This window comes from Ptiloglossa arizonensis, chromosome 6 (assembly GCF_051014685.1).
Source record: "Ptiloglossa arizonensis isolate GNS036 chromosome 6, iyPtiAriz1_principal, whole genome shotgun sequence".
NCBI lineage: Eukaryota > Metazoa > Arthropoda > Insecta > Hymenoptera > Colletidae > Ptiloglossa > Ptiloglossa arizonensis.
This window is the reverse complement of record NC_135053.1, coordinates 12370587-12383164: the sequence shown is the minus strand read 5'-3', so window position 1 is coordinate 12383164 and position 12578 is coordinate 12370587. Positions and strand designations below refer to the sequence as shown.

Sequence of the window (12578 nt, the reverse complement as noted above, 5' to 3'; positions counted from 1 at the left end):
GGGCAAAGGAATGTGAGTTTTATCATTTCCTTCGTAGCTGCTATACGACAGGCCAGCAGTATAATCTATTCGATATAGATATCCTCTATTGGGAAAGCAGTCTCGATGAACTTCGTGTAGAACCGATGGAAAGCACGCCTACGAAAAGAATAATACATTTTACAATCTAGTCGTTATTCACGTCGAAGGCAATGGATATTCGTAATATTATGATGTTTCGAGCGAACGCTAGTTTATACCGGATGGTCCACTAGAAACAGCCCGTGGTAATATTTGAAGTCGTATTATAAAAAAAAACTGTATATACACAAAATAGACTATATTTCTAAACAAGTACCTCGAAAGTATCGAGTTATTGGTATTTTTAGTATTTACGCTTGACAAAAATAATTTCATTTAAAAAATCAATTACCTTTTTAGGCATCAAAAAATGGATATTACGAGAAACATAGAACGATCCGTAATTAATTTCTTTTTCAACTTAAACAAATCGAGGAATATTAAGGTAATTTGTTTCCAATGAACTACCTTGTCTCTTACATGGACTACAAGAGTACATTATAAAATCAGTCAGTCTTGATTAACCCAGAAGGACGAAAAAGATATACTATATCTGGACAGTGAGGGAAAACAAAAAATTATATTAGTCCTCGAGTGTTAAGTCGAGGTCGATCACGTTTTCATAGAAGAAAAAAACTAGATGAAATCGGTGTGAGAACGTCGACTTTGTATTTTTGAAAAATTAACCAGTTGACGTTTAACCCCAGGAGGACACGCGTTCCTAGAATATTTATAATTTTTCCCGAGTCTTTTATTCAGTATCCACGTCGCCAGTTTCCAAATTATTGACTTCGATGGATCATTATTAATTTTATACCTATACAAAGGAATTATCGCGTGCAATAGGCTCTGTTCAGTTATCTCTTCGTATGCTTCTATCTATTGTAAACACAAAAGAACCATTATTTCTCTATTATTTTTAAGCATCGTTGAGGTCCTCCTACGATTAACCCAACACGAGGATCTGATCCAAATCAGGATGAAATCTTGGAACAGTACAATTAATTATGCGTACCCGACGGCTTCGGCAACGGGCCTTGTGGATTCTTGACCAATGAACACGTGGCAAGCGAACCTTTGCAAGGTAGGGTGCTTCGTGATGAAGCCGAGGTAACGATGATCGCGGGGATGAAACGCGCAAAAGGAGACGTTCTTAAGCGAGTAGAAATAATCGTGGCAAGGTCCCTGACTTTTCTGCAAGAACACATTGTACAACACCATCAACAAGAGCCACAACACATTGTCCTTCTCTAGAAAACTGGTAACAACGTATACAACGAACAATATAGTTCCACGTCGGAGTAGATCGGTAATCGATTATCTTTTTATTACAATAGTAACCGGTTACCTTGTTAATCGTAAGAATAATCAACTTTACCGAGCTCGATCAATAATCATAAATCACGTTTGTACAATAGTTTGCGATGATCACCAGCAATTCGTACCAGCTGAATGTAACATCATCCCAGATTGTACAAACGTTCGTTATTCGTGATTATCGATCGGCGATCATGATTATCCCCGGCTCGATTACATTTCGCTTGAATTCGTTTCAGAGAACTCGAGCTGCAAATCCACGTTCCGGATAATGAAAAAAACCATAATTTTACCCGTGGTTTACTCCTGTCGACCATTCGAAGACCCTGATCGGACACCTCCAGGATACAGCTCTGGGAGACTGGCGACTCTTGGGAGTTCCCGACGATTCTTCGAACAGCTTGGCAAACGACACTGGTACCTTTGTGCGCCAAGGTCTCGACAGATCCCAAGTAACCGAGAAGGTATCGCTCTCTCTTCACCTTCGGCGCCGAGGGATCGAAATCACTGTAGTCCATGTCGACCGCGTAAGCCGAAGGGAAGATACCTTGACGACCGGTTCTCAGGTTCACGCCTTCGGACACCAAACGCAGAGAAATTAAGAGACAATTATAACCGGGTCGGAATAATCTAACGCGAGGACACCACGAACCTTCGCACCACAAATCATCAGCCTCTTTCTGTACGTAAATAGGATCACCGATTTCGAGATCGATCTCGTCGTGGTGTCGAGGCACGAATTTGTGCAATCCTCGATGCGTCGCCTCGAGTAGCTCCAATTGAGTGAACGGCACACCACCGCTTCCTTCGAAGTAACACGAGATCGTTAATTGGTCTGATCAATGAAAAATTAACAAGTTATTCGAACGTTCGACGCTGCGGTTTCGGGACTCTCGATACACTTAACGCATTATCGACGATACGGTCCCAGTTTCACGACGCTATTGGGAATAATAAACGTACGAATATCTTCGTACCGGGTGTTCAAATTTTCGTTGACGCAACTGTTTTTTTTTTTTTTTAAATTCGGTACCTCGTTTCTGATAAACGTCAATCCCGTCAGCAATGCGTTAAAATATGAAGAGAGCGATCTTAACGTAATGTCACTGCAGAGAATCTCGTCGATTCCTGTGTACAACTTAACGGTTACAACAAAAATGATTAATCTGGATAGTGTACAGAGTACGTTCATAATGTTTACGAAATCCAGGAATTGGACTTCGAATCAGGGTTTATGAGGCTTATTATTCGGTCGGTTTTTTATTTATAGAAGCTAATAAAGCACACTTTGGCTAATAAGAAACTGATCAAGCACGGTATTATGATTTTGTAAGAAATTTTCAAGATTCTCCGCAACAATGTAGAATTACTATTATTTTATACTAAACAATCTAATGTACATATGTGTTCATTTGTGTAGGACAAAATTACTGGAGTTCTGATCATTTATCAAATCTTAGTGAGGATATACAGGATGACAATATACAATAAATTTTTGACTCGAAGAGTCTTCCAACTATACTGTACACATGCAAATAAATTTACTGCTACTTGTTGCTGCTTACTCGCTCCGACGAGCAACGAATTGTGTTTACAATCGACATCGAATTCTGAGGAGCAAAAGATCCACTGTCTTTGATAAATATCAGTTGAAGGTATCTACGCTCCGCAAAGATCCGAAATTAAAGATCAGCTAACACTCTCGTACGGATGTAAACGCATTACTTTCTTCGTGAGTATTAACGCAACACACGTGCACAGTACAAATTATTTCAAGTGCTGTAACGTGGAAAATGTCTTCGAAGATTTCAATTTTACGTTTACTTTCGTGAAAGCAATGCGTTTCCAAAGCTGCTCGACGAAAATACGAAAACAATCACCTGGTGTACTGCTCGGTGAAACGGAGTCCGTGTTTTGCAGGGTATTGCACGGTATCGGAGACACACTTTTCGGTCCGTTTTCTGGCGAGTGCGCGGTAGAGTGGCCACTGTCGGTGGCCATACGCTCGCTGTCTGGCGAACTGTCCTCGTGGCGCAGCCTCGAGTGGCATTTTCGCAACACCAAATGCGGTCTGGTGGATGTCGAACCGTTGACTGCGTTCAGTTCGTCCGCCAGAGACGACGAAGACTGCATAGACATCTGACCGATAGGCAGACCTATAAAAAGAACGAACATTTTATCAAAATGTATTCACTGCGCGTAATTCAGGTCCTCGATGTGTGACGCAGCAATTGAAGGTTTACGACACTTCGACGAACCGAAAACTAAGGACATTCGGAAATTGTTTTCGAAAACGGGTACGTGATTCCGACAAATGTCCATACATTACCTAAACGTACGTACAAGAGGTCTGTTTGATCTCGACACGATGGAGCATCTCACGAAGAACCAAAGATGTTAAAAATATGTTCTCTAAAAACACGATTTGACACGAAGGTGAACATTATACGGTGTAAATAATTTTTCCAGCCTCTCCATATCGAACAACATTCCTAAGAACATTTTTTCGACACCATCGGTTGCTCGTGAGACATTCTATCGTGTCGGGATCGAACGGACGTTATGTGTATCAAATTACGTTATCTATTAAATCTTCTATTAAAAGAAATTTTGTATAAAAATATACGTTTAAAGAGTTACGTAAAATTTGTAATGTTCACCTGTTCACCAAAAACATATCCCAGTACACTAATACGGATTATAAAACATCCTTGTTTTTTATTTCAGATGATTCGGCGATACCTTTCACACTAACCCAGACGGAGCGATTCCACGTGATTGTACGTAACTTTTACGTAAATTAAAATTTCACGTTCAAATTCAACGGGATCGTGGTTCGATGTATCTACGTTTAAGTAATGTATAAACGTTTAACGAAATTGTATACCTGCCTTCGAGAAACGATTTCTAAAAGCTGGCTTAATTTTCAGCTCGTCGAAGCGTCGTGTAATCCTTCACGCACGCGGATGTTACCTTCTCGCGAAACGACGAAATACTTGAAGAATTGGAATTTAGACACCCGATCTACGAATTACAATTGACAACTGATCGTAGGCATCGTAACAGGGAACAAGTCACGTCGGGGTCCACGGATCCCGAACAAGCGGCGTGACGTAAGTAGATGTCATTATGGATATTCTTTCGTTGCGGTTGTCGTTTCTGCGGTTGGATTCGCGATATCGTTAAGATCGTTAGAATCGAGACAGGTGATGAGAAATGCGTACGAATATGGTCGATTCTGTAACGGAGACTGCACCGCGGGCTTTAAGGTCACGTTATCCTAAGGCGATACTTTGTTTACCGAGACTCGCGGTAAGAGATCGTCTGTACCTCGTACGAGTGCAATCCGATGTACAGGGTGCTTCGAAAAGATGTACACACTCGCGCGAAGAATAACTAATCCTACATTGGCAACAGCTAACCGTACACTGTCATTCTTTCCGCGAGGACGTCGTCTTTTCCGTCTTTACTATTCTTCGTTAGAATCGAAGAACTATAATCGCGTGGTCAATCATAAACTGAGAAACTCTCGCGTTGATTTTCGCGTCATTTTTTTCTATCCCCTCAATTAACGATAACTTTCTTTTCAGATTCGATAAACGAAATCGTAGCAGAAGTAACAGTAATGATACTGTGCACGACTGATAAAAAGTCATTATTGACCAAAGCGGTTTGTACTGATTGGATCGAACAACGAAGAAAGTACTGCGCAGAGTGGACAAGTTGACCTATGGAAGAAATTGAGAATTGTATTGGGTGAGATGTTTCAATCGGCCTTCGAGGACCTTCGACCAAGTAAAAATTACTCGAGGCTCTCCACATTCTCCTTGCACGTGATGCTGCATTGCCCTTAATCCAGGAGTCATCTTTCCAGCTCCCTGTTATAGACGTAGTGTATCGAGACCGCGTGAGACGAGACGAGCGCCAGTGTCGTCTCGTGGGACTTCTCGCGAGTCGTGCACAGTACACGAAACGATAAAATTCCTTTCATACTGCGCTAACGTTCTTTCCATACGGTATCCGTTTCTCTCACAAAAACAAAAGCCAGTGTACGGTCAGCTGATGCGTACATGCATACACTTTTGTCTGCGGTTGACCGAAATGGCAACGAGACGGTCCTTGGAACAAAGAAGAAGCGTTTCTCGCAGACGAAGAAAGATCCGCAAGCAGCATGCAGAACGTTTCGACCGTGACCCTTCCTCGAGATTGATCGTTCATCGCGTTTACATGCTCGTCAAAACTCGGTCGATGATTACAAAGGGAACAGTTGGTCGACCACGAACAGGCTACATTAACAGAACTTATCCACGTAGCGAACTTTCTTCTTTGCTGTGAAGACAATCTCGTTGGCATTTCAATTAGCTGCGAAGAGAAGAGAAGAAAATATATATGCGTGTACAAATACTGCTTCTGAATGGTAACAATCCATACTTGCGTGCGCAATGCAATCCGTACACCGAACGAATACACGACTATTTACATTGGCATCGAGTTTATATCGTTACAGTATGTATTCTCGAAAAATGCTTCCGCAAATGACACACTGAAGCCGGTGTACATAACACTTGCATCGCGTCAAAGGTTAATATTGTACAGGAAGCACTCTGTATTAAACGTGCATTAAACGCTCGTTCGTTTAAAGTAACCGTGATAATTTAGAAGAGGTATAAAATTGAATTAGCCGACACCGCCAACACCGACCCGTTCGCAACTCGATTTTCTTACATTTTTTCGTTTTAGGGATCTCCGGTAATCTTCGTCGTCTGCGCTCGGTGTTGCCGCTTCCTGGACGATTCGATGGCACGTGTTCTGGCGTTGGCCAGGAGTTCAAGCTCGAACAGGAGTCGCCCACATCGCTGACGACGCTGTCTCTGCCGTCGTTACCGGATCCGGAAGTGATACCTCCACCGGGACCAGGTCCACCGACGCCTGCCGATCGACCCCTGCTGCTCAGTCCACCGAACAAGCTAATGTCACCCAAGGGTAGTCGTGTAGTGAGCTAAGCTACCTTTCACCATGCCGTTCGAAGAATAGATTCATTGGGGATTCCCGTGAGTGCCACACGCGATTTCGACGCATTGAGAACGGATCACGATTTTGCCCACACCATCGAGAGATCGAGAGATTTGGCCAGTTTGGAGGTAAAAAGAAATCGATATCTTTTTTACGTTTTCTTGAAGTTTCGAGTCACAAAAGCGGTAACCGGAGAAACTTGTAACGAAATTTGAAAAATTTGCAAAGTTGTAGCACTTTCAATGGAACTCTCTACATGCTCCGACAGTGTATTTTAAAACTTCAAAACTGTTTTTCTGGAAATGATCTAGTTAGTTGTTCGGTCGATCGACTCGAAATTTGAATATGTTATAGAAAACATACTCATCCAAAGAACGAACCATCGGTATAAAACGTTGAATATTTCCATTTTTCAACCGACTTGAGAAAAAGAGGAGAGACCAAAAAACGAAATATTGTCAGACAAATAAGCAGAGCCTTGATTACAATTGGAAACTGGGACCTACTTTGTCTCTAACTCGGTGCACTCATAGCGTCTACCGTCGATTGTTACGTAATCCGTTCTCAATCTCTTTAGGAAAGGGGATTTTCTTCTCTCTGGAGATGCAGGAAGGTACACGCACGATACTGGAACACACTGTACGAATTACTACCCTAAATAATTTAAAATGGCGTGCAAATGTTTCCGAACGATTATTTCCCAGCCCTACCAGGAAAAGGGGGAAAGACCCCTTACATTAAAAATGAAAAGGATTACCCTGTACTCTTTCACGTTAGACAAAACCATGTATGTTTATAGCGACGCTGGCTCTGCACTAACACCGTTTTGCATTTCGAAGACTGTGCCCAGCACACGTAAAAATTTCAATAATCTCTGTGATACATTATGCTTACGGTTCAAGATTCACAGTTGTATTGCATTAAGTAAAAGTTTAGAAAGATTTGGATATTGTTTTAATATTCGTTTAAAAAAAAAATACGGAACTTGGTTACATCCAAGAATGATTCTAAATCGATTATTCGAAAAATCGTAGAAATTATTGCGGAAAATTTTTCTCCAAATTAATTCGAACAATCAACGACCCATCACAATCGAAATTCAACTTAACTCGTCCCCTGGAAAACAAAAGTAACTGTCCGGAAACCCTTGCGCGCCATTATACGTGCAAACTTGCCTTTACCATGATGCTTTTCTAAAATTGAAAGAACATCGATAACCGTTCTTTAGAAAACGAAAATAATCATGACCTTGTAAAATTATATGAAAAATGGGTTCGTGGGAAATGTCTGAATTAATGGTAGAAAATTCGTTCCTTCTTGCATGCAAAAAACACAAAAATCGATAGTTCAAATGATCATAGAAAATTGAAATAGTAAAAGTTACAAATGTTTAACAGTATTTGTTACTCTTCGACCGAGTCCAACAACACGTACACGTACGAACGAGAGACACAAGTAAATCGTATACGCTGCTCAAAATAATTAGAGAATTGAATAGGGCGCACCGATATTTTTAAATTTACCGTGATTGCGCAAGTTTGTCATTTTTTCAAATCTTTAATTCGTTTCTCCAACCAGAAACGGAGAACAATTATTTTGAACAGTGTAAGGTGATACGTAACTGCACGTCGATGCTTCGAAGGATGAATTTAGAACACAAAAGGAGAATAAAATTCACGAAGATGAAATGCCCTGCTTTTATTGTACGAATTATAACGCGTATGTTGCGCATCTGACCTAATGTAATTAGTTACTAATATCACATTTTATTTTTTACTATCGATAAAGTATTGGGCATTTCGTACCTGAACGATATCCATTACTTCTGTGCCAAGTTTTATACGAAGTGGTAAAATGGAGTAGTGATCAAATATAGTTATACTGCAATGGCGAGTATGTATGTATATATATATATACCATGTACTATTATATATACATAGTGTACAGATATGGTAGTATATGGTGCACCAAGCATTCGTCCTCAATACGCTATAATTTGAAGGAACAAAACCTGGACAACGTATGTTCGTAAAACTTTTCATTCTCATTTTGTGACCTAAATTTAATCCAAAAGTATGGACGTGCAATTAAGTCATCTAACTTGGCAACTTAGGTTATTCGTACATTATTTATTAAAATCGACTCGCTGTATTTTAATAGAAGATTTTCTAAAAACGAAATAACCATAGAAAAAAGGAACTTTTCAACCGATATTCGAAAATTCATGTTAATACAAATTTTGATTCATTTGCTTTTCATAAAAGTAAGCAAAGAAACAAGGATTGTACACTGCTGTTCAAAAGTCTTGCCTCACCTGCTCTTATTGACAAGATCTGTAATATTTGGCGTAGATTATAAACGTTGACCTACTTCTGTCGTGTAATTATAGGCCACCACGTTTAATGTTACTTACATGGTAGGAGTAATGATTACATTGATCATTTAATTCGATAAATACGTACTCCTTGGTTCGTCGTATTCACTTTGTAAGACTTTGAAAACCCTGACGATCATTGTCGTCAACCATTGCCATAATACTGACATTGTTCCACCTTTTGGGAAATTTTCGAAAATATTCGAATGTACAATCGTATACTCCGCTTACCCTATGAACGAGACGTTCTCCTAAATGATTCAACGGTCGCAATAATTTGTTCATAATCGTCCGTACGAAACATACGTGTTCCGAAACTTTCGAACGACAGTGTACATCCGTACCTAACAACTTTCTTCTGAAACGTGTTCTCATTGAATAATTTACGAGTGACGTGTCGCCGAGTTAGGTGACACTGTACACATTGCCGATTAATCTCGTGTTTTCGAGTAATTCAACTTCAGAATAAAAATCTATCTAACGATAAGAGTAATTTACAGGTAAGAACGAGAAAGAAATGATCTACACTTACGATGTTACCAACCTAAAGTCGCTATCGGCGACAATGGAGCAGTTGTGATCGAGATCCTCGCTATCGTCCCCGGAGGTATGGCCGCTCTGGTTATCGTGTCGATGAATCACCACCACATCCTCGTCCTCGGAGTCGCCAGCGACTTCGTTGCAAGGTCTACCGACATCCGCGTCGCTACCCTGCGACGATGTCGGCGAATCGTCTATCGTGACATCGTGAACGAGCCTGTTTACCCCAACAAAAAAAGAAAAAAAAAATCAACATTCGCTCTATCAACTTTCGGCACTCGCACGAATGCTTCGAAGAGGATCGTCGGATTTACCTGAGGATGTCTAAATCGTGCATCGACCCGGAATACTCTACAAAATTCACACCGGACTCTAGTGATCTGTAAAAGATTTCAAAGCTTGCCGGTGTCCAATTCCAAATTACTTTAACATCGCGTGACGTCGACTTATTTGTTACTTTACGCCGTACGGACGAATGAAATACGAACCGTGAACCGGTATATCGCGTACGCGCGACTCGCTCGGAATATTTCCGTCCGTTCGATACGTTTTATTGGCGGATTGTTGAAAAGCGCGCGATGAAAATTTACCGCAAACGTAACGTGGTCGGTAACGTACCACTGGTTTTCCAATTGAACGGTGAGCTGCTGCGAGCGCGTTAAGAGCGGATATAGATCCGTCGAGACGCGTAAAGATCGGGACACGAGCCTGTGGCGTTGAAACTGGCCGAACGAGAGTAGAGAATTTTAACGAGGCTCAGGAATGAACTTCGACATCTGGAAACTTCGTGTTCGCGCGACGATCCACCGGAATTAATAAATGTTTCGCCCACGTAGGTAAACGTTAGGCGTTCCCGTCTACCCTCTTTACATTATAATTAAACTCTTTTTCAGTCGGCGCGACGGATGTTGCTTATTATAAACGACGTTTACACTCGCGTGTATACGTTGGATGGTTTCGATTGAAATTTTTGAAGAGGATCCGACGCGCCTCGGTACGTCTTCTGTTCAAGTATTATCCATTTAAACGATAAGGATCAAAGCTCGACGGGCTGACGCGTTACAACCCTCGAAGAACACTTCGTTACGACAGAAGACACTCGAAGGCACAGTCGACCAACAGGTAAACGACGATGTCTTAATCGAGGTTCGCGCGTTACGCGTGTCCTTTTACCGAGGTTTCATTCGGCGCTAACTTTTCAGATTCGTTTCGCTGGCTTCGCGGTACTCTTTTACGGATAGAGTCCAGAGTTTGCCATTGATGAAACGAGGGCGTCCAATTAGACGATCAACGAACGAAAAACAAAAACTGAACTCGGCCGTTAGCTGGGCCATTAATAGCGGACTCGTTTCTTCGAAAAGTCGAATAAATCGGGATTGACAAGTAGAATGGAAGTAATTACGCAAACGCGACGAGAACCGTATCGATTTCATTTTATTCCTTTTCAGTGTTGAGCGCTACCGAGGGAAATAAATAAAATCGAGTGCTTCGTTCTGCCTCCGAAATTGCTTGCTTCGAAGACAGACGAAATTCGATAGGAGATCGTTGATTCGTTTACATTATGTAACCGGACGTGCTAACTGAGAATGACGTGACACTGAACTTTGAAGGATGTTCAGACTAAGTGGAGAAATAAAATTCAGAAATAGATGATCATCGATTCGTTTGTATTATGCAACTGGACCAGCTAACAGAGAATGACGTGACACTGAACTTTGGAGGATGTTCAGATTAGGTGTAGAAATAACATTCGGAGATAGAGGATCGCCGATTCGTTTGTATTACGCAACTGAACGTGCTAACAGGGAATGACACGACACTGAACTTTGGAGGATGTTCAGGCTGGGTGTAGAAATACATTCAGAGATACAAGAGATCGACGAAGAGATTCGATTATATTGTGCAATTGAACGTGCTAACGGAGAATGCACACTTTGGAGGATGTTCGGACTGGGTGGGAGAGTGAAATTCGAAGATCGGAGATCGCTGATTCGTTGAAAGTTCATATTATGCAATCGTCCTGGGAAGAGTCAATGTCTGGCTATAAATCGCGTCAGCAAGAAATAGACACTTTGGATAACGTCTGGATGATCCAAAGAGTAGAATTTGAAAATCGAAGATCGTTGATTCGTTGGAAGAGTACTGTGCAATTGTGTCGAGTGGAGTCAACGCCTGGGTACCGATCTCGTCCAAATACAAGGGAACAAAATCAACGATCGTTGATCTTTTCAACATGGAGCAAGTTTCATCGATATGAAGTACGGTTGAAATACGCGAAAAGGTACCTCGCAATCCGCATTTCACCGCAACGAATTAATTCCTCGCGCGGAGAACATCGACCGCGCCTCCAAGATGTATCTTTTCAACGCGGCTACGGCCTGGCCCCTTAATCTCCTGCCCGAATGTGCAACACATACACACACCGGGTAGGAGCGACGCCGAACGATAAAGACGCAATGCAGCGTGACAGGTACACGCAATCGACTATCAACGATTCTACGAAAGACCTATGAAACGGTTACGAAAACGATCGCCGAGACATTCGGGTAAAATTGGCAAAAATTGTTTCTGTATTCCTCTCGGTTTCCACGATGACGTAAAGCGGATCCGTAATGCGTCAGACACGATCCAACGAGGGACAATCTCTCGTGGCACGTTTCTACGCACAGAGTCTCGTCGATTAATTGATTTCTCTCGACTATTTCCCGATCGAAAGGAAACAAATGCGTAACCATTAATCAACGAGCATCCACCCGACACGGTTTCCCGCAACGCGAACCCTCTCTCTGTCGGGAGTAGCTCGTTTCGTCTCGGGACGATCCTATTTCGAAGGACGATTCCTAAATGTACGAACGGTATCGCTTACACCGAAACGCACGACGAGGACCGTGTAGACGCGTGTCATCGATGATCGTCTCGCACACGTCATTGTTCGACAAATCGCGCGTCCCGTCTCGTCGAATCCCCGGACACACTTCACGCACGGTTTTCGTCCAGCGATCCTGTCTCCCGTTACGGGAAACGACACACGGCTAGGCGCGTCTACTCACGTGTAATTGGAAAGAGGCGCCTTCAGGTGTTGGGGAAGCCTCTCGAAATAGTGGCGAAACTCCTCGAACTCTGTATCGGCCATTCCGGCCAATCGGTGGAAAACACGGGGTCGGGTCGGTCGGTCCTGAAAGCGGCCGTGACAGCCTGGAGGATAGCTGCTCGTCGACCCCCAGGAAACCCAACGGAGAACGATGTCGCTGTCGTTTACAGAGAGAGGGGGTGA

General features: G+C 42.2%; 1 protein-coding gene across 6 annotated transcripts; it reads right to left on the bottom strand.

The window, feature by feature from the left end:
• Positions 1–12566, bottom strand: Aplip1 (JNK-interacting protein Aplip1). Of its 6 annotated transcripts, none has more exons than XM_076313960.1 (8): positions 12355–12566; positions 9297–9521; positions 6103–6344; positions 3258–3533; positions 2030–2212; positions 1671–1951; positions 1076–1254; positions 1–138 (listed from the first exon to the last, which is right to left on the bottom strand). In XM_076313960.1, exons 1-8 carry the CDS (start codon positions 12435–12437, stop codon positions 66–68), a joined length of 1542 nt encoding a protein of 513 aa, XP_076170075.1. In that variant the 5' UTR covers positions 12438–12566; the 3' UTR covers positions 1–65. The 6 variants fall into 6 exon arrangements, with proteins under 6 accessions (XP_076170075.1, XP_076170078.1, XP_076170077.1 ...); XM_076313963.1 differs by having other exon boundaries at positions 2030–2182; XM_076313962.1 differs by having other exon boundaries at positions 6103–6323.
• Positions 12567–12578: the final 12 nt, after the last annotated feature.

Coding starts and splice junctions, on each gene's coding strand:
- Aplip1 (XM_076313960.1), bottom strand. CDS start 12,437: ATGGCCGATACAGAGTTCGAGGAGTTTCGCCACTATTTCGAGAGGCTT. Junction 9,522..12,354: donor GCGCCTCTTTCCAATTACAC/GTGAGTAGACGC, acceptor TGGGGTAAACAG/GCTCGTTCACGATGTCACGA. Junction 2,213..3,257: donor TTCACCGAGCAGTACACCAG/GTGATTGTTTTC, acceptor TTCATTGATCAG/ACCAATTAACGATCTCGTGT.